The following is a 22,547-nucleotide window of genomic DNA, read 5'->3' as shown; positions in this document are numbered from 1 at the left end:
TTTTTTTCTCTTTTCTTTTTTTTTTTTTTTACCCGGAATTTATCGGATTTCACGTTTTCCATCGAAATCGTTTTTTGCTTTTCATTATTCCACGACCATCCTTCAATTCACGAAACGTTGTTCCATCACTGGTACTCGTTAGTATTTATTCTTTTTAGTCTCTCTCTCCCTCTCTCGGATAAAGAGAAAGAGAGAGAAGAAAAAAGAGAAAAGGAAAATACGAACTAGATTAAACGATTCGATTGGAGAGCGAGCGGTCTGGTCGCTTCAAGAAGCGACTGGGTTACTTCTTTCTCTCTTAACAAAATGAAGTAACGAGCGCTCGAGAATGGTAATCTGGACATTGTCTGGATTTAATTGAACCCGAAACGATTTCAGAACTTCCTCGTTCTCGCCTCGTCGCGAAAACGATAACTACCATCATCCACCACCCTCTCTCGCCGCCGCCTCTCCTTTAATCTAATTGATCCTCTAGCGAAAGTTCTGATCGAGTCTCAACGAGACGATTCTAGAGTGTTAAAGGGTTTACTTGCCGCTGCAGCTGTTGCTGTTGCAGCTGTTGCTCTTTTGCGCTTCGATCACACTTTTATCTTTATACAAGAGACGGTTCGAGGAAGATCTTGAAATTTCTTCTTCTTCGTTTTTCGCGAAAAGAGACTCTTCGAAAAGTCTACTCTTTGCGTGGATAATTGATCTCAATTAGATAGAAATATCGACGAAGATTTTTGCGAAAAATAACAAGTTTCAATGAAAGCGAAGAGAAGATAATTGAATTTATAATTAAGAATCAAAAAAAAAGGAAGGTGGCAGCGTTTAAGAGACGATCTTTCAAGAACGTTGATCGTCTCTCTAATCAACCCAGTTACGTCAATACGACAATCGCCGTCCATAAATCAAAACTTGCTCTACTCGGCCTATAATTAACGCACAGTCGACGCAACTTTCTCCCTATTCGATCGGGTCGAAAATATGGCTCGAATTCACCGCATCCTCGTTATCACTCATAAACTCATAAACACTTTCACCGTGTGTCGTTATCCGCTCGAATTTGTCCAATGGACGTCGAACGGACGAGAGTTGTCGTGGGCCGTCGTTGAACCAAGGAACCTGGCCCGATGACTACTTTCACCCTTTATCACCGCGCTGAGACTCGCGCTCGATCATTGTTTATCTTAATTAAAGACGATATCCAATATCGCTTTCGATTTATAAAACCCGATCGTAAACTCCGTAATTCGATCCGTTGGATCGAAAGAAAATGGAGAACTGGCTCGTTTTTCTTCCAAATCCGATTCGACGCGATCGTGTTTGACACGCGTCACCATTGAAAAAGAGAATGGAGAAAAAGTGGATATAAGCGGTTGGTTCAGATTCTGTATCGGTTGCAGTTGGATGGATGTAGATGCAAGATGGGTGGATATAATTGGATAGATTCGTTGCATATCCTTGTTCTACTTGCGATATGATAATTTGGATTTTCTTTTTTCGTATGCCAGTGTAGATTTGCCACGTATCATTTGTCATTGTTAACAAGTGGCTTAGATAATAATCGACAATACGGTCGACTGTCTTTTCACGTATGGTAAGTGAATCGATTTATCGATTTGCAATCAGCAAATACAATACAAGGAGCTCGACATGTGTAATGTAATAAAGAATGATAATTGTCGTCGGGCTAAAGATACATGAATACATTAGAAAGTAAAATTTGCGAGAATATTTTTCGCAAATATATATATATAATACTAACTTTCACTGCCGGGTAAAACCTTCAATATCTAACTTTCAACTCGGTGAAAAATACTTTTGTGAATTCTACTTCCGAACTCAGCGATGGGCCAGAAATTAATAGCTACTTGATTAACTTCGAAACGTAACAACGATTGGAAATAATCGTACGTGAAAAGCACAATATCTACGAATAAACGTTACTTTGAGATCTTCAATCATTTACTTTTTCAACGGGTTCCCAATCCCTGAAAACTCTGCCCCGAATATTATCAAATTTTCCAATTACCGCCCAAAGAAATCTCTACAAGATAGATAAGAACGATCGAAAAATTCGCAACGCAAGATGCTGGATAGACATTGGCTAGTTGCAACGATTCTCACGAAGTTGCTCACGGAATGGGAAAATTGGGAGCACGGCACGTAGAAAATTTGAAAACTCGTTCCCCAGCATCGAACACAGTGTCCCTTTCCGCTCGTCGTCGTTGGAACGTTAACGGGAGCAACCCTCTCGACGTCCTGACCCAGCTGCGCTGGATCTTGGCACCCCTCCCGGTCAATCCTCCATTTCCTTTTTTTCCCTCCCGCTCGATGACCCTCCAGGCCTATTATCGACAGATTGTTAACGTGGAAAGCTTTGTCGCGTTTCCTTTCTCCGATACAGAGAGGAGGAGGAGGTAGAATGCTAGCCAGCTCCCCGTTTAAAGCGTCACGTATCCACAACTCGTGTACAAGAAGCTGAATTTACGAAGCCTCTGTATAATATAGGTAACAATAAAAATTGAGGCTTATATTTATTATTTCTTCTCTCTCTCTCTCTTATCCAAATCTGCCTCCAAACTTGTTAACAAGATAATAAACGAAGGATTCGAGGAGACGTTTTGCTTTAAGTAAGAATTTTCACTTTTCTCCGATTTGTAGAACGATTCAGGCTGCGCGCAATAGCCCAGTGGTTGGCGCAATCGCGTCAGCGATTTCGATGTATCGTGTTTGCGGTTTTCCTTCCCCCGGTATCGTCGATACCGAAAATTTTACATTCTAGATCGAGCCGATTTTGCGCCTCGAATCCCACCGATTCCTCCATTTTGAAACCAGCACCGTATCTGCGAAAGCATAACTCGACATAACTCCACGAATTAAAATTTCTCCACCCTGTCTAATCCCGCGGAAGAGGGGAGGAAATAAGATGGAACAGCACGAGGGACCCGATCCTCGGCCCGTAACCGCATTAAATTTTACGAGATACGAAGTCCTATAAACCACAACCGCTACATTTGGAGCGGTAATATGCATAAACGGATTGTCCCACAAACTTGTAAGGGTTAAGTTTACCGTGACGGCTGATTAACCGCGAACGGAATGTCCCTGGACAACGTCCGGTTGCGGACCACACAAACGCGCCAACACAGAGGTTTACGATTATCGTAACTTGTCACCGCCTACTTAACCGTCCTCGCTAATTGGCCACCGTCCTGATTGCCGACACGGGCGTATGAGTATTCCATCTCTCGGGACGGGACGCGGCATCATCGCGATGGAGGGAAAATACCGCGTTTCTCGCCAATCGAGACGCCACGATTCCGCGTTTAATTAAAGTTTATTATTAGCTTGAGGAAACAAGGCAGGATATTACGCGTGAATACGCTCCGTGAAAAATATTGCCTGCCATGCTGGCAATTATCGTAACACCACTGTAGACGCGTAATTTCACTCATCGGAAGAAACATGTTAATAGCGTGTGTATATATATATATTAGGTATATACAGTTATTTGTATAAATGGAATTTTTTACGAACGTGGCTCATCTTTTCAATTTATCGTCGTTTTCAATTTTATTTCAACTTATAAAAACCTCCATCCATCCAAATTCCTTAATTGTATTTTTCCAACAAGCTTCTCCCTCTTTCCATCCTACGTATTTACCATCGAAGGAAAGGAATCGAAAGGATCGATGCTCATTATGTATCACGAAATAACGGGTTGCAAGTGACAGTATGTTTAATGGTGAGTCACGAGCGCGGAAACTTTATGGCGGAAACGAAGAAGAAGAAAAAGAAGAGGCGGTTCGAGGCGATTCTATTTCGAGCGGAGCACGCACAGCTCGAATCCTCCTCCGCACCGTCGAATCGGCTTCTTCCGCGTTCGCCGCGCGGAGGGATATAACACTGTGTGTAACATTGTTGCAGGAAGGGGAGGGAGGGTTGTCAGCACGCGCGTGGCCAAGACGCACGCACGCGCGGCCACGAATGCGGCATTCGGCCCCCTTCGACGTTGGTTTATAAGCGGCTGATGCGCGGGAAATGCGGAGGGGGCGAAGTTAGGGAGCATAGAAAGGAGGGCGGAAGATTAGGATCGGATCGTCGTTCCTGTTTATGCAATTCCATCGAACGATAACTTTTAACGCGTAACTTGGAACGTAAACCACGCTCTTCCGTATATTTCAGAAACAAATAAACGTGTAAACGTGATCCCAGAGAGACAAATTCATTGTGCTGATCCGAGGCATAAATAACGGAGACATGTAATAGTAGAAGCTTCGATTTCTATTTCTAAATAATCCTGAACATCGCGGGGGGAACCAGTGTATAATCGTGCGTTATTGGAAAAGAGTGGCGAAGCTTTACTAGCGATTAATAAAAGGAGATAGAATTCAATGGGAACCGAAGAAAAAGAAGAAGATCAAACTTCGAAGAAAGAATTACTTAAAATTCGAGATTACTGGAGAAGATAGGGTTGGAAGAGGACTGTAACGCAGTGTACGTAATGCGGGGGATAGGATCTCTCCCTCTCCTTTTCCATCTCCGTTTCTGGCCGCACTCCTCCCGCTCCCGTAATGTGTGTCGGTGGGTCGATCGGTATCTGGGTCGCGGGTTTTGGCAGTGCGAGCCCAAACCCCCTCCTCTCTCTCTCGCGATCATCCCTCCACGGCTCGAGGACCGCGCCACTCTTCTCCTAGCGAGAACTGGCGGGATCCACGCAGAGTTTCATCCCGATTCTTCTTCCGCCGCGCGCAGATTTCGATTAATCTCGGTAAACAATCGAGCCTCGAGCCGGAATGGACGAGTGGCCGGCCCGATTTCATCAACAACGGATCTCATCCCTCGAACGCGCGTGTATGGTCGAGGCTTCGAGTTGTTTTGGAGGAGGCTGGATAATTTGGATGGAAGTTAGTTGCACAACTACGCGATTAGGTGATACTTCGTCCGGGAAAGAGTTTTCTCGTTTATCCTCGTTCTTTAATACGTGATTATGATATTGTATGGTATAATATTGTAGTTTTGCAGCAAAAATAATTGCGAACCAATAATTGTATCAATCGTAGATGCGTTAAAAATATAGTTTCGTGAAGATCGATGAGTTGGCGATAAAAAAAGGAAAGTACTTTTCAACCTCGATCGATTATCAAATCGTGATTAATATCGGCGAAAGGAAAGTTTCACGGTTGAACAAACAGATTTCTCCGGAGAGGCGTTTGAAATTTGTCATCGAAATGAAAGAAACTTAACAAGGAATATTCTTTGTTCGCCCGTTTGATTGATCTGTCCTTTCAACGGTGGGCTAATCTCGTGGATCGAAACGAGGGTCTGTTGATCCCTGTGCACGCGTCACACTTCTGAAACACCTCCTCAACAAGATTAATGATTTCCATCGGGGGGGAGAGATGAATGCGAGATCTTATTAAACGATGCCAACTTTTTAATCGGCGCCTTAAATTTATCATCGATCAACCAATTCCCCTCTACGCGGCTTCTTAGAACATCTATTAAGCTTTTGCAAAAATTAGAATACTTGCTTCACTTTACTTTTTCTTTTTTGTTCAACAATTAAAAACTCGTTGCATGGAATGGGGATGGGGATGAACGACTCCAAATTGTTTCAAAATTTTTTTCACAGCTTAAAAAGGGATTACATTCGACGTGACGCGAATTTTATCCATCCGTTCGATGGGAGAACTGTTCTCGATCGAAAAATCCCGTCGTAGCCGAGAATTTTCGCCAGAGAATCCCTCGTTTTCACAAGCCGGATGTTGGATAGACGCGAAGAGTGTTTGCAATCGCGTCGAAGGCTTTAACACCGAAGGGAAACGAGAAACTCTTCCGTGGCGCCTCGCCTTATTCGTCGCTCGAAAAATCTCGTTAAAAGTGTCTCCGCCCAATTTTTTACACGCGAAAGGTGTGCAAAAGCAGGGAAACGAGATCGTAATCGTAAAATTGAATTAAATCAAATCGTCGCGCTTCTCCCTTAAAACGAGATAAATAAACGAGGGAGGCAAATTTGGAAAATTGGGGACGTATATATATCGCGAGTCAATCAGCGGAGAATTTTCGATTTCTTGGGAGGAATCCGGTTCCACCACGGATCCGTGAATTAAAACCATGAATATTCGAGGGTGATTGGAGAAAAAAAGTTAGTGGAGGAAGTGGGGAAAACTTGCTCGAGGAAATTTTCTGGATGCTGGAGAGAAATCCAGGAAGAAATCCCGTTAAAGATACATTTTCTCGATGGAACGATCGCGATTACGGCCATTACGTCTCTCGAATTCTGGCCGGAATTCCACTCGAAATCGAGCAAACTTCACAATAAGTCGGGGCCTCGTAAATTATTCCACGAGCCATTATCCTTTACATTGCGCGGATTAATTCTGTAGATGGCGCGATTAGTTTCGGTCGTTGAAATTATTTTTACGTTGTCGTGGATCGTAACGATTCCACGATATTGTTCTCGAAAGAGTGGATGTTGAAACGTTATTGATAATGATTTTACTCGCGAGAGTAACTGACCGTGGTATAATTTTTACGTCAAATAGAGGGCAGGAACGTTCGCAGGTGAAATTGTGTTAATTCGAGAGAAGACGAATAATGTCTGTGACAAACCAGTGTACCGTATCGATTTCATCGCTTATTGTACGTCTGCCATAAAATAAAACAGAAATAAAACGTCCGGTTTTCCTCCAACTGAATTCTAACGATATCGAATAAATTGCAAAACTTTCGAAGCTTCTCGCGAAATGTTAGAAGAGGTTGGATTATTCGAAAGTTCCTTCTCCCAGATTCTTAGATGGATGCAAGCCGCTTTCAGAGAGGAGATAGAGTGACACGGTTTCGATCACTGGAGATATTCCAAAGGATAATTCATCTTTCGCCGATTATATATATATATACATCTTTTCGTTTGCCAAAACAGCCTCCCTTCCTCGACTTTTCCGATCGAAAATCGATATCGTGTCGTTCGAAAAAATCTCTCGGCCCGCGTGGAATTCTTTAATGAAAATCCTCGCCACCCTCGTCTCTTGGATCGAAAGAAAGATACGTATATATATATATATATATATATAAGAAATTGTATAAATGTCAACGACTCGTTTTGTTCGTTGGTTCGAAGCCAACGCGAGTGGATTAATTCTCTCTCTTTCTCTCTCTCCCTCCCTCTTACTCCCTTCGTGAGGCGACAAAGTTGCGATTTGTTCAAAGAAGAAATTCATTCACGGCCGTACGATATAAGATTCGGCTCGATGCAACGAATTTATCCCGTTGTAACGACCGATCATAATTCTTCATCGACTAATTATCCTCTTCGTTGTGTGTGTACATGCGTGTACGCAATCGAAAAACCCTTTTAGACGGGGGAGGAGAAGGGGGAAGAAATTCTTCGAGTCAATCGGTGTCTCAAATAGAGGGGGGAAGGAGGGAATTATTCGAGCGACGACGATTTGTCTTGCTCGTGACAGAGTTGATAGAGTTATAGAGAATTCTGCACGGGGTTCGCGGATCGATTATTCGATGATCAATCATCGATTATATTGCGCGTACCACAACGGATTACGTAAACGAATTTATTAACCGGTAAGGGGACAACTTTCTCTAACGATCTAATTATAAATGACTCGACGCTTGAAAAATGACATCTTGACAACGTTGCCTCGCGATTCGTCTCACTCTCTCTCTCTCTCTCCCTTCGCTTCCTCCTCCCCTCGATCAAATCTAATCCAGAACGGATCATTATGTATCGTATACTTTGTAACTTAAATGGTTGCGTTTAAACGCAACAAATTATTCCTCCGTGAATACATGTTTATAATTGAAATATTTTAAGCGAGCTCACGTTTTAATATTCCTCTAATGAAATTTAATTTATTGCGAATTCTAATTGTTATGGAAGGCTGTTACAACACCGAATATTTTTCATCTTCGCAAAAATTAAATGTTACACCATTCGAAGCCGCAATATTTCAGACGTCTCTCTCTCTCTCTCTATTGCAAATATAATTTCTGCACCCCATAAAATTTATTAATAACACTTTTATCTTAGGAAAATGAATATATAATTCCCAATTGGTTATGCAATTTCGAAACTGCCCATTTCAAATCTCATTGCAAAGTATCCTCGTGAAAGTATTAATAACTCCGAATATATTACTTATATACGCCGCTTATCCCGAATATCATTTATTGCAAATTTGATTACACACTCGGGGGAATTAGCTTTATATAATAAATATTTTTCCACACCTGTGCGCAAAATTGAACTGTACAAATGTATTTATTAGATGCAAAGCGGCCTCGTCTCGTCTGTCGCGACGCACAAAGCGACGCGAGCGTTATTTTTCATGCTCGTAATCCAGGGCAGGAGGAGGGTGGGGGAGCCGATTAATCCGCGGTATAAAGAAGGAAGGCGTCCTCCGATGCGTCCGGGGGCCTTGATGGCCGCAATAAAAATGCGACGCCGATGACGACGACGTTGTCGTGTGGGCGACTACGAATAGAGGAGGTGATTCAGCGGATGGCTCGGTGAGAAGCAAAAGAAGAGATCGTACGCGATCGCACGTGCGTTTTCTGCCTCTCGGCGACGCACGTGAATCGTGCGGCTATGAATAAACGCGATCGTTTCTTCGGTTGAATGAAGGCGGCCTTTTTCCCCTCCTTCTCTCTTCCTTGCTCTTTTTCTTTCGAGAAACGAGAATTGATCGCGCTGAACATAAGTTGATTAAAATTGGAAAGTTGGAATTATGTATGTTTCGTTGTATTTGATCATTTTACATCACGTGATGAAAACACGGATGTTCGATCTGTGACAACGTTGCGTAAGTTTTTTAACTTAACGGAGAAGGATGTTGTTATACGAACGAGATTAAAGGTCGGGTTAAGTATTGTGCAATTCTGCCAAAAGGAAATCCACGCTCTCTATCCATCCTTTCGAAACCCGGCCCGGCTGCGTGAAATATCCTGTATGCGCATACCGCGAATTCTCCGATGAAATCTACGCGAATTCCGAAAGTGGATGTCTAATAATATGATTGTACGAAGGCAAAATTGCTTTTGGGAGGCATTGGCCTAGAAAACCTGTTTTCCTTCCGCGGGGCCAAAGTACCCGCCCATCCCCAAACCCCTGATTTATCGCGTTAATAATAATCGCGTGCGATAATGATTTAATGGATCCGAAATAATGATTTGCAATATGCTTACGGATCGATTAATTTTTGATTAATATTCACAGTTTGGGGGGATTTTATTAATATGTGTACACGATTTGTCGTAAAATTATCGTAAAAGTATCATTTTCGCTAAAAATAAATACACGATGATTATAGAATGCATGTAATTTCGTGTTATGTCTATTTATTCTTCGAGGCGTAGAAACGTAAGTAGAAGTAATAAACAATCTGGCATTGATAAATTGCAAGGGGGGCAAGAGGTTAGAGAAACTTATCCTTAATTTGTTTTTTCTAAATATTATGATTGGAAGACATCCATTCTAAGATTTCCCTTTAAGCATAAAACTCGTATATCATAGAGATTTTTCTATCGGACATCGTTAAATTTTACACGTCTCAATCTTTCCCCCTCGTACATCTCTCGCATCGTCATTCTCTTTTCGTTTAAGAATAATATAACCAGTGATAAAATAATCGGATAATTCGAGCATCCTCGAGCGAACAAGAGATCCTCTTTAACATCTTGAACTCGGATAGGGGGGGAGGATAGGGAGAGGGTGGCCGTGTATATCAATAATTTATTCCCCCAGAAACGGTAGTGATTTTTCCAACGCGTCAGCAATACTTTTACCCCTCGCATTTTTCACGCTGCACCTCTTCTCTCTCTCTCTCTCTTTCTTCCTCGTGCTAATAATCTCTCTATTTCCTTCCTTTCCTCCAACACTTTTACGTCTCTTCGCAACTTGTTCGCAAACATCCGCAAAGTTTCGATTTTCATTGAAGAATCTTCGAATGATAAATTAAAATTGAAAATGTTGCTGAATAACATTTAAGAATTCCTTTTTATTTTTCACCGAGTTATAATATTCAAGGAATTTTTGAAAGTTCTACCTCTTCGATCTCTTCAATTTAACAAAATAAGATAATTCTCATCATTAAGGAATGATCATCGCGTTTAACATTTTTCTTCCACTAGTAAATTCGTATGGGTCCATAATGTAGATGAATTAAGAGATGTAAGGAGGGATGAAGGGAGAAAAAGAAGGGGGAAAAATTACTTGTCCAATTTCTAATTTCAACGTCTCCCCTTTCTAAACTCAATTATTCTTCCACAAATTATGGAAGAAATCGAAATGGCGACGTGGAGGATGCGTCTCTCGCCTCGACTCCGTTAGGATCCAATCCTCTGACGAGATGTATGCGCGCTTGTGTGCGGATGCCAGGATCCTGGGGACGTGGTTTATTGCCTGGTATGCGATAGCAAGTGTTTCAAAGCGATACTTTTGCTACTGTGCTTTTAACACCGACATCCGGTATGTAATAGAATTTTGCGAGATAATAGCCTGACATCTTTGATGCGCCGCTTCAAAAGAAGCATGGATCGTTCCAACGAGGCAAAAAAGGATTTTATTTCTTATTGTAATTCATACTTTAGTACCGTTATTATTGGATGCAAAGTTTTACCGCATTGTCCCGGGAAAATTGACATTCATTGGTCGAACGGTAAATCAGAGGCACGATAATTAAAATGTAATTTACACTTCGTTTAGTTTATTATTACGTCACTACATAAAGTGTGGAATGCAGGTATAAAAACCAATGGGAATTAAATTGTAATTATCACGTCGTGAAAGGATCGACATTGTTCAACGGTAAATTAAAAAAAATTCAACGAGGATTTAATCGATAAGAACATGTCCGAGAACTTTATATACAACATCTCAAATATTTTTATCCATCCAATGGAAGATTATCGTTGATTTCAAACGGGACGCCATTTCCGTTAGTGCGAAAAGTGTATAGATAAAATCTGAACGAAATTCGTTCGATTCTATTCGATCATCGGAAACTTCAATTTGTTTCTCGAAACGGTACCAATCTTGTCGCTACGAGCATAATCTCGAGGAACATTCTGGAGGGACGTGAAATCACTCGGTAAGCGTGGAAGACGCTCTCGCAAGAAATCTCACTCACGTTCATTCTGGGATGTTGAGGAGGATCCCTGGAAGGATTAGAACGTTGGTTCGAGGAGATAACGATTTATCCTCGGACTTGTTCAATTCTCGATACAATGGTGAGTATCGAGAGAAAGTTAAGGGTAGTTTGATCCTGTGACGATCAAATTGCCGAGTTATATTCCTTTATCTGTAGTTTCAATGGGTGAGAGGATGATTTTGACCGGTCTGAATCTGAGCCAGCCATCGTGTATGTGTATTAGTATTGTTGTATTTATCTCTGATTGGCTATAACAATAAGGAAAGGGGGATAATATTCTGAAGATAGAAAGATAGAAATCGATATACATATATAATGCGAATAATTTTCGTCGACGAAAATAGAAGAGAAATTATAAAATTTGAAATTTAAAAATGTTGGGATATTAACTCAGCTTTGTCCAATAAGCGGCATTTGTGGTTACTAATTTGCGTAGAATATAACTGTCGAAGCTTTCTCTTTATTTTTATTTTGCGTTATCTTCTTCTTCTTGTTCTTCTTCTTTCTCTTCCGGCTCGTGGTAAAAATTTATCTAGCATATAAATGTTAAATAATTCTTCTGCAACGAGATTTTTAGATATTTACAATTTCAACAATTTTTACCAATTTCACTAGCTATTTCACCGTTGTAAACTGTCGGAATCATAACAATGATCGCAAGTATATAAGTATGAAAAAATTGTTTCTTTAAGAGAGCATAGCACACGGAATCATAATTTCATCGCCATGATTCCCTGGGACACGATCGGGAAATAATGGAATATTTTAATATTAAATCGGTCATCCAACATTTGTCTTTCGCTTTCGGAACGATTTCAACCCAGTAACCGACTTTCCAGTTGGCGGCAACTCCTTCGGGGCTCCCAAGACTGAAAAGTTGAGCAAAAGAGGGGAAATAACAACGGTCCTATCAATCCGTGAAAACATCTTAACCGTGGGCCACGAAGAGGAAATATTATCGAAAGTGGAATAACGTTTATCGGACCACGGCTCCCTTATTCCTATTCAAGTAAAGGGAGAACGCCTCTTATCCCACGATTCATTCCATTTTCGCTATTGTTTTCCATTTTTCGGTAAATAGCTCTGATACTGGCTCGCAAGACGTTTCCACGTTTTGCATTTTATTTCGTAGTAATAATATCGAATTAAAAATGTTAATTAGGAATATTAAAAATTTACGACGTGCTTCACTTCATTTCGATGATATTATTCCCTGCAATTAAGATTTTATGATATAAGAAGGGTAAAATGGACGGTAACGATATTTTTTATTCCGTGGAAGAAAAATATTTCAAGCGAAAAATCATTCAAATCATTCGGATGTGATATAAAAGCGTTACATCAAAAGATATACAACTAATTCTATATTTTTTTGGAGAAACAAAAAATTTCTCTCTCTCAAAAAAAAAAAAAAAAAGAAATCGTTACTCACGTAATATCTGTGATTCAGAGACATCTCTTCTTCTGTGATTCCCCTTTCGCTCCGCTCCTTTCTCTCAATTAAAATCCTCTTCGAAATTCATCGTACAAATCTTGGTACAAAAACTGTTCGACATTTTTCTTCCCATCTTCTTCTCTTTCACCTCAATCTCCTCGCGTATTCCAAAATAGAATCGCAAAAATATATACTTCGTTCTTCTTCCTCCTCTTCTTCTTCTATTTTTCTTCCACTTCTCCTCCGATTCTAATCGATCCACATCAGTCTTATGTGTTTATTGTCGAGGTTGCAGTTAATCTCTGGTCTCCTCATTATTGTCGTTTTTTCTCTCTCTCTCTCTCCCTAGAATTCGTGTCGCGTGCGCATCTGGGTCACCGCCGGTACCAGCCCCCTTCCGTCGTCTCCTCTCTTCAGATTTTCCTCTCTTTAGAAGATTTTCCTCCTGTCTGAAAAGCATCCACGGTCTTTTTTATAATGGATCCGCTCGCGCACGATCAAACGAATCACGTGGAATCACGAACGAGCCAACGGATCGAGAAAAAAAAATAGATCGAGATTAGGTAATTGGAACGTGATATCGTCTCTCTTGGAGACGACTCTCTCGCAAAAAGAAAGAAAGAAAGCAGTGGTCTCGGTCAGGCACGGTGGCGTGATCACGACTCGAAGAAGAATCAGGAATCAGACGTGACTGGAAGATTTTCGAGGGAAAGCTCCTGGAAAAGAGCTGTTTCGAACGGAATTAATTCGACAGACGGAGTACTTCGAACTTCTAGCCTAGTTAAGATAGAGTCTACTAGAGATGATACATCCTTGTTACAATGGAAAATTTGGAAATCGTAGATCGAAGAAAAATTTATCATGAAACTTTTCTCGTGGATGGTTTCTGGGTTTAAAGAATTTACACGATGGAAACCAAATTAGATGAACTGAGAGGAAATCTCTTATTGGATACGTGTGGTGATTTCTGTGCAGTTTTCTCAGTAAATATTCTCGTACAATAAAGAATATATATCGAATTTTCACCTAATTTTACACATGAACGGGACAACAACTGGTTCTTTCATTGATCCTTTTAAACTCCTTCGTTCAAAGAAAAAAGAGAAACACGCGTTTGGGAAATATCTTCCTGAAAACTCTCTCAACCTGACCTTCCATACTCGCTGCGCGAGAGAATGTGCCCGTTCTGCCAAGTCGATCCTTATTCAGCGAGCCTATCTTCGATGGCGCGAATTCCAAGACGATCGTCTCGAGAAAAAAAATAATTTTAGAGCTCTGAGTGTCTCGAGATTCGAGCACGGGATCCAATGATCCAACGCGTACCCCATTTTTGCGAAGAACCGCAGTCCCTACAATTTTATTCCACGAGATTTTAAAAGAAGGCTTCGTTTCATTAACTTTGTTCGATTTCTGAGAGACTTTTCCATTTTCGGAAAATCTGGAGAGATGATATATTGAGCAGAAATTCAGAAGTAAGTTCGAAAAATATCGTAACGACACCTTCCTTGCTCGTTCGCCTGAAAAGAAACTCGTGGCTTTCGTCACGATGACACGTATTAGGAAAATATTATCTCAGAATGGTCGGTTGGGAAACGGCGACGAGCGTAATCGGTTATTGAAAACGGACGATCAGCGCGCGAATGTAGGGGGCAATGGTCGGCTGGGTAAACGAGAAAATACGAGGAGTTTGCATATGAAAAGGCGAATTCGAAAGTGTGACGCGTTCGCGCACACGATAGAAACACGGATCTACCTTTAAAACAGGGAGAAAAAGGCATTTAACGATGGATGTTACTTTGCGCGTTGACTTTGCACGGATAATTGTACTTTGTTACAACGTTAGAAGGATTTTCTGTGACTGTGGGGGAAAAATTTTCAATGTCATTTGGCTCCTTTCAGTCTGGCCAGGGGAGGAGGCCCTACCTTTTCAAAAGGTAGTTCCCCGATTTTACGATGAGCTTTCAGATGTTGGTGAAAAGCCCGCCTTTATGTTCGAATTTCTAACGAAGCGAACTCTGAATGGAAATTCCGTGGTAATACGTAATTTTCTTTGATCCGTTTGCTGAATATCTTATATCGACACGCAATAGCTCGGAATTATCCCCAACTTTGACCTTTGGATCGATATTGCCGTTTCTTTTTACCTTCAACTCATCGTAGTTTCATCGATCGCCACACGCGCGGTCAAATGAATATTAGAACAATCGAGGGGAAAAATTTTTGGTAAGATAAATTAAAGATAAATTAATATTAATTTTTATTCAAGTAAAGACATGATTATATCCAATTATTTTCGTAAGCAGTATTTTAATTTTAATCATTCGTGTGTAATATTTTCACATTTGTAAGAGCAATAATTTTAATTAAATTTTCGAAACTAATAATACAACAAAATAAAAATTCATATGGATTCTAATAAACACTTGATGCATAATAGTAAAATTACTCTATTTATAGGAAAACAGATTCCACGTATTATTATCACCATCCTTCCTTTTCATACCAGACTAACGTTAATTCAAGAAATAAGTGAGCTCGATTGGTCTGCAAAATATCTCTCTGCAATACTCCATAGAAGAAAAAGAAAACTAACCTAAAATAAAACATACCGTTCCTTCTTCTCTCGTTCTAAAACCAGACTCACGCTCGACGCTGGTTCAAAGAATAATCAGGTTGGCCTGAAAATTTCTACATCTAATCGAAGGAGAAGAAGAAAAGAAAAGGAAAAACCACCTACGATCGACAAGGATGCTACCCAGGGATCGAAACGGAAATCGTGGAACCGCAACTTACATCCGCGAGCTTATCGCGCGAGACGAGCAATAACAGCCGGCCGCCAACACGGTGTGCAAAGAATAAATAGCTTGCACGCGAAACGTCACTTTTATGGGCCGGAGCTTTTAGTCCCCCCTGTAAAAACGTCGCAGTCCATTAGTACCCGGGACGATACGAACCGTCACCGTGGCTCGGTGCGCATGCAAAAATTCTACCGGCCGCTTAATAACATTTTCTCGTCCGTGCGTCTAGACTATGGCCGCATATACCGGGTGTGAAAAATCTCCCTCCCCCTCCTCCCACTCCCCCGATTCAAATCGACGAAAGATTCGAGCTGGAAAGAATGGAAAAACCGTTGTAAATGAACGAGAGATGAAGAATCTTTATCGATTGCTGTGCTTCCATTCGTATGCAGATATATCGATCGATCCAACCGTTATTTAAGAGGGGAGGGGATGATGTCGGAAATGGAGAGTCTGGTATTTCGATTATATATTTTTACTCTGCTGATTTTATTAAGGGTTACGTATATATATATTACTTGTTACGTCAAGATTGGAAAGTTTCTTTTTTTCTTTCTTTCTTTTCATCTAGATAGAAATAGAGAAAGCAGAGATTGGAATTCCCTAGTTCGATCAAAATATAAATATCTTAAATCGGAAAGACGGAAAAGAGAAGGAGAGAGAGAGAAAGGGAAAAGAAAGGAGGAGAAATAGAGAAGAGAAAAACAACAGAATCCGTGGCCGTAAAAACGAGAAAGAAACGAAAGGGAAGGAAGGAAAGCACAATGGAAGGTTCGCGGAAACGTGGAGAGGTAAGGATTCCCCGAATACTCGTAAACTCTCTAAAAACCGCATTCGATCAAAACCGCGCGCCTCGAGTACGGCTCGATAACTTGGAGGCGAGGCGAAGAAACAGAAGTGAAAATCCTTATTTCCAATTTTCCCTCCTCCCCCTCGTCGCTCCATAGTTCGCGCCTGCTCCGCTATCGCGTCTATTTTCGACGATATCGCGGATCCTTTTTCGCGCGAAACACCGCCAAGGGTTGATCGAAGTTTCGCTCGGGTAACGGCGTTGTTTCCCTCCTCCCCGTGCGAGGGGAGGGCTCGGTTTGACCGAAAGTTTTCGAGCAAAAGGGCAAAAGGGGCAGATAACGCGCACACGCCACCGCTCCTATTGTTCCCCGTTCCTGAAGAGAAGTGCTGCCAATATCGGGGCTCCCGGTTCCGGCGCAATATCGGGTCACGAGGTCCGCCGGCCCTGTTCCTGGCACCCGGTGATAACTCGCCGCCGGCTCGCACAACGTACATCCTTACCCGCCGAGATTCAATTTACCGTAATTATCAAAGGATTAAGGCGCGCGTTTCGGCGACGGATCGGAGAACCGTTGGATAATCTTTAATAATCGTGCCGCTCTCGAGTTGGAGGGAAAGGGGAGAGGGGGGGCTCTTGATTGTTACGGAGGTGGAATGGAATTTTTGATCGATAAAGGGGAGAATTAGCGAGTGGAATATTAATTCTTTTTAAGCGGCGGATGTTTTAAGGGAGGGATCGAAGGTAATTTTTTTTATCAATAATGGAACGTGTTTTTGATGGAAAAGTAAATTTAACGAATGGAAATTATTAATGGAGAATTGGGAAATTTTTCTTTTGCTCGGTAAGTTGGAATTGGTAAGTTTTTGCTTTTCTATTTATTTATTTATTTTTTTTGTCTTTTTCCAATTGTTTTGCAGAGTAGTTTGAAATTACTGTTATACTCGTGTCCGTTATCTTTTGACCCGCCACGAGTATGATTCGTGCTTTTCACGTTAGATTCAACGACCGTATCACGTGATCCTCCAAGACAACAAAGAATTCTTTCTAAATCTTTCTAAATTCGTTACGTAAAAACGGCATTCCTAACTTAAGGAAAGTTATCTAAATTTAGATATATATATATACCTCATCACGTTGCGCAATATCGAAGGAAGAAACTTGAAGAAACTTCGAGAACGGAAAGAGAAAGAGAGGCAAAGCTGAATATAACTCGCTATGATTATAAAAAATTAAAATTAAACAAATCTGCGGATCCGGATCATTCTAAAATCGAATCCTCGATATCGAGGAGATCCATTTTCACTTCGCGTTGGGAATTTTCTTCTCGTCCAAGGATCAAGAGAAGGGGATCCCCGCCAGTTACACGCTAGGAGGTATTTCAATCGCGTCGCCTTCCATGCAAACTCGATAGCCGATGTTATTCGATTCAGGCGAGAATCTCTCGCGTCTTCTTAGGCAAGCCGATCGCTATGGGTCCTTGATCCTTAAGCAAAGTGGATGCGAGGAGGAGGCGAGATAGAGAGAGAGAGAGAGAGAGAGACGTGGGTGCGGCTTAAGGCTCTCGTTGCGGGAAAGAGGGATCAAAAAGTTTTTATCCGGCCGCCGTTTCATAACTTATTCCTGTGTACGAGCGACGGGGACACTTTGTGAAGGCTGGCAGCTAGCACAAAGAGGATCCTCTTTTTATTCGCCGCGGTCCCGGCCACAAATCCCACAAACGAGCCGGGACAAATTATGTTCGTTTCTCTTTCTCTCTCTCTCTCTCTCTTTCTCTCTTTTTACGGACCAGTGGTTCCTGTGGTTCCTTTTCTAATTACCAATTCGGAAGAAATTATCGTCGAGAGCGGACGAGGATCGAGGATCGAGAAGATAAATAATGAGAGAAAATTGGTATCGTGGATGTTGTTAAATCGGGTTAAGAGAGGAAATGGGGGAAATTGAAATGGAATGATTATGATAGCGGATTTGCGCGAAGGAGAGAGAGGATGATGGATCGCGTTTGAAGGGAAAGTAGAATTCCTCGAGCATTTTTCTTCCGTCTTCATTTAGAAAAGAAGGGGAGGGGGAAGGGGCTTGGCCCGGTTTTCGTGGGATGCGAGGTAAAAGAAGGAAAAGGAATGGAATGATAAATAGAGGGAAGAATAAGTCGAATGGTTGGAGAAGCGGGATGAGAATGACAAGTAGGAAACAAAAGTAAAGGGAATTGGAAGTAGAATAAACAAAAGGATGTGGAGAAACATGGAGATTCTGTGTCTACTCGTCTGCTCCTTAGATTTGTTTGAAACTTGAGGGATCGTAAATTGAGAATTTTATAGGAAAAGGGATCTTTTAATATCGTGACTTCCATTGGAACAAACCGGAGTTCGAATATATTTAAAGAGAATTTCAATATAAATATGAAATTCAATCGGCAATTTTAATATATTAAAGTTTAATTCGAGTCAAATTTTAAAATCCAAGCGAATTTTCATAAAATTCGGTTTTCGAGGGATTAATGCATATAAAGCAACGGAGACCGAGTTCCGGAATCTTTTTAAATTTCTGCGGAATAAATGAAAGTATTCGTGTAGCGGAAAATATGCGAGGAAAAAAAATTTGACGGAGAAAGAACGAAATAAAGGATACGAAAAGTATCTATCTGAAAAAAGAGTCGGTAAAAAGTCGAGAAAAAACCTAAAAGGGAGAAAAATGACAAAGAAAAAAGAGGAAATAATAAAAAAAAATTACGCGAATATTAAAAATCTTCGTTAAAGATTGTAAAAAGAATAGAGTAAAAAGAAAGAACTGAAAATAAAAATTTGCATCGATAAAAGGTTCAAAAATGAGAAGCTACGAAATGAAAGCGTACGAGAAAAATCGTAAATTCCGTTAATGGCCTATATTAACGTCGCGCAAGAGAAAGACAAGTAGCGTACAATTTAAAAAAAAAAAAAATCCTAGAAATCGAAAGAATTTTATCATAAAAATTCTACAAATTAACGAGCCAATTTCCCGTGGATGTTGCAGAAAACGTGCTCTGTCCATGACAGAGATGACTACCGTCTGTAATTGATGGCTGATCGATGCAATCGCAGTCACGAAGACTTGTTCACTGCGGCTCCATTCAATCTTTCATTATGCAAATTCGACCGATGATTCATCGAATTCATAGATATACCTCGTACAATCTTTTTTCTTTTCTTTCCTCTCCCCCCTCCTTTAGTTTAAAAAAATATTCCAAAAATATTCCTTCCCCGAAAATTAATCCTTCCATCGATATCGATGTTACAATATCAACCCTTCGAATATTATAAGAAAAAAAGAAAGAAAAGAAAAAAAAGGCAAAATCGTATCGTTTAACCAAGCATCGACACAGCCGAGAGATCCGATAACGAGAAATTCGTAATTAAAGGCTATTCAACGGCAAAATCGAACGATTGGACGCTTCAGGAAGCGACTTAATGAACCTATAACACAGCGGTTTATCCAGGGAAAAAGTCTGCTAAGCGTGTCTCTGAAATTGCTTCCTGATCGAAACTAATTGACCATTCGAGTAGCCGCGCTGTCGCGCACGTTTTTCCACGTCGAGTCGAATAACTCGCGACACAAACCGAGATTATGTCGTATGATGTTTCACGGATTGACTTCCGCCTCGCTTATTCAATAAATCGACTTTCGTTCGCTGTAACATTTATTTAACGTTTCGAACAGACGTTGAGCCACGTGCTCGCGAGGTGGCACAATCGTGCGCAAATGCTTTGGATCTTTAATTTTTCTTTTTCTCTTTTTTAAATACGCCTGTGCGTTTATCCTTCCGTTCTTGGTCAAGCACGACGATTGTACTTATTTTTTGCTATTTTCTATTCGCTTTTTACGTCTGAAAAAGACATCGAAGAACAGGAAATGAAAAAAACCTTGCTTCGAAGTCTTTGGTTTGAAACTCGTCCAAAAAAATCACTCGTTTCTTCGGTTTTCTCTTCGCCGAGCTGTGTAAAAAGAAGCTTCCAACAGTGGAGAGAACCCTCTGTTTTCCTTGAAAAAGGATTTGAGACACTGATTATACGCGATTACAACAAAATCGAAAGCTTTCTTTAACAGGAAATGAAAACCTCGCTTCAAACGAACTCTTCGTTTGAAACAGCCCCTCTATCTTCGTTTGTACGATACATCAAACTGTGCAAAAACGATCTTCCAAATACGACATTTCTTTAAATATCGAAAAAAAAAAGATTCGAAAGGCTGAAACCGTGTCAAAGAAGAAACAATAGCGAGCGAAGAAATTTGATCTTGACCCGATCTAACGCGAAACGAATCCTTTTCATTTCGCCTACCACTTTGTTTCCAGAATTCGACACATCATCGACGGAGTCAAAGTGACTTCCGTTTTCGCGAATCGATCGACAATTTATCAAGCACGAGCCTCCATTCCGACGTGCACCAAGTACAATTTGCTTTCCAGCGTTGCGATTCGCGCGCGAATTCTCGTCGTATTGTTGTCGTTTCGCTCGAACCCGGTCGTACACGAGCCTTTTAAAGGGAATAGCCCCGAAAGAACGAGCCCCGACAAGCCAATTTTCCCCTCATCCCCCTATACCGGGTGTGACGCGGTTTAATCTGTAAATGGAGGCACCTGTGCTTCGGGGCCAGAGTGGAAAATAGAGTGGAATCTGTTATTCGAACGCTCTACTGCTTCAACAAACTGGTATTTCGATGTTTTCCCTCTCTCCTGCCATTTCCTCTTTCCCTCTGTGATTGCGAGAATTTTTTTTTTTCTTTTTTTAAGGTGAGAGACAGTTCGAGAAATAAAAATGGTGTAGATAAACGCGCGGCAGGATGCATATTTCGGATAGGAGGATATTCAAAGGGATGGAAGGGGCGAAGCTTTTCGGTAGATCTCGCGGTCTGTTAATTTCAACAATTCGAGGTAAAATTTACATCGTAATGGGACCTGTGCGAGTCACAATGGAAACGCGAATAACAGAGAATTTAATTTTATGATATTAATCTTCGAGATAAGGGATCAGAAAAGTTGAAGGAACAACAATTGTTGAGATATTATTTAAAAGTATTTTGAACAGTATTTGATAAATTCAAAAAATCTGGATTTTTCGAGCGAATAATACTCTCGTAAAGTTAAATTAATATACATAAAGTAGCCCCGGACGTCGTAATTCAAAATCATTTATGCAAATGCATTTCCCGAAATACATTATCCACGGTATTCGAGCGCAATAATCCCGTGAAATTTTTAATTAAATTAAGAATGGTATCTCCAATTGCCGCGGATCTCGAGGCTCACGATACGCAACGTGGCGAATTCTCGCAGGTACACCCTGTGCACGGCTAATCTGTAAATGTCTCCATTGCAAATGGATCCTGTCTTGCGCGTGAATTGCCGTAACTCATCGTGAGTCGCGCGCTGAACGTGTCAGCGCCTAGATTAAGCCGCGCATTAAATCAGTTGTATCTGCGCCGGTGATTAATTCAAATTATTGTTACGCGGAATCCCGTGGTTTCGAGTTCTATAATTGAACCGGTGGAAGGGAACGATTGGAGAAAGGGGAGAAAAAGTTTGGCAACAGTTTCGTCATTTCCGCCTTTTGTCAATCAATTTCCAAAGATGCAACATCTTTGAACGATGCAAACGAAAATACTAGGAGGACGAGCAACGTTCTGTTTGTTTAATCCGAGGAAGGGGAGGCGATATGATTGCGATCAATTTCAATAGCTTCGAGCAATATATAGTCATAATTCGTCAACTGTCGTGATCGTTAAACAATTCAAATGTCAAACTTCTCTCCGCGTTCGAGTAGCGATGAAACCGTGATCGATCGTCGTAATCCAAATTGCTTCTCTCTCGGTCTGTTCCTTGTTAACAGGAGAGAGTAAAAACAACTTTCTTCCGAAAGTTGGATGCTCTGCCTATTCTCAAATTAATCCAATCCAACCCGACCGATAATCCAAATAAATAATATGCGTAGATACACTTTCTACGAAACTAAAAATTTAAAAAAAAAAAAAAGAAAATCCGATATCACGGATTAATTTCTTCTACGTAATCCTCTATGTTTTTACAAACGGAACACTTGAACGGAACTGCAAAGGATGGAACTAAAGCCAAGTTTTAACGATGTGGAAAATGAAGCGCGAGGACTATCGCAGAGAGAATCCCTCGAGAGCATGATCGAACGAGATGCCTTTACAGAAAGAGATCCAAAACGCAAACAGTCGTCACGGGACGGATGAATAAGGGGAAGAAGCAGATCCGTGGCCATTATTGATAACGCTAAACCATCCGCTGTTTGCGCAGATTAAATTCATCGATCGATCGTACAACGAAAGCACAACGTGGAAAATGGCTACCGTTTCTCTCTATCTCTTTCTCT

General features: G+C 41.0%; 2 protein-coding genes across 2 annotated transcripts in view; one reads left to right on the top strand and one right to left on the bottom strand.

The window, feature by feature from the left end:
• Nucleotides 1-22,547, top strand: part of LOC107996585 (mediator of RNA polymerase II transcription subunit 20) — a 101,470-nt gene that overhangs the window by 65,262 nt on the left and 13,661 nt on the right. The window lies entirely within an intron of this gene.
• LOC107996583 (facilitated trehalose transporter Tret1-2 homolog) overlaps nt 1-22,547 on the bottom strand; it is an 89,778-nt gene that overhangs the window by 63,834 nt on the left and 3,397 nt on the right. Inside the window, exon 2 of the mRNA XM_062074632.1 lies at nt 12,589-13,040. Coding sequence (XP_061930616.1) covers nt 12,589-12,612 — 24 coding nt within the window. The 5' untranslated portion in view covers nt 12,613-13,040. The remainder of the gene's footprint in view (nt 1-12,588; nt 13,041-22,547) is intronic.

The sequence above is a fragment of the Apis cerana genome, linkage group LG5, assembly GCF_029169275.1.
Source record: "Apis cerana isolate GH-2021 linkage group LG5, AcerK_1.0, whole genome shotgun sequence".
Classification (NCBI taxonomy): domain Eukaryota; kingdom Metazoa; phylum Arthropoda; class Insecta; order Hymenoptera; family Apidae; genus Apis; species Apis cerana.
The sequence above is the reverse complement of the archived record's forward strand: the minus strand, read 5'-3'. Positions and strand labels throughout refer to the sequence as shown.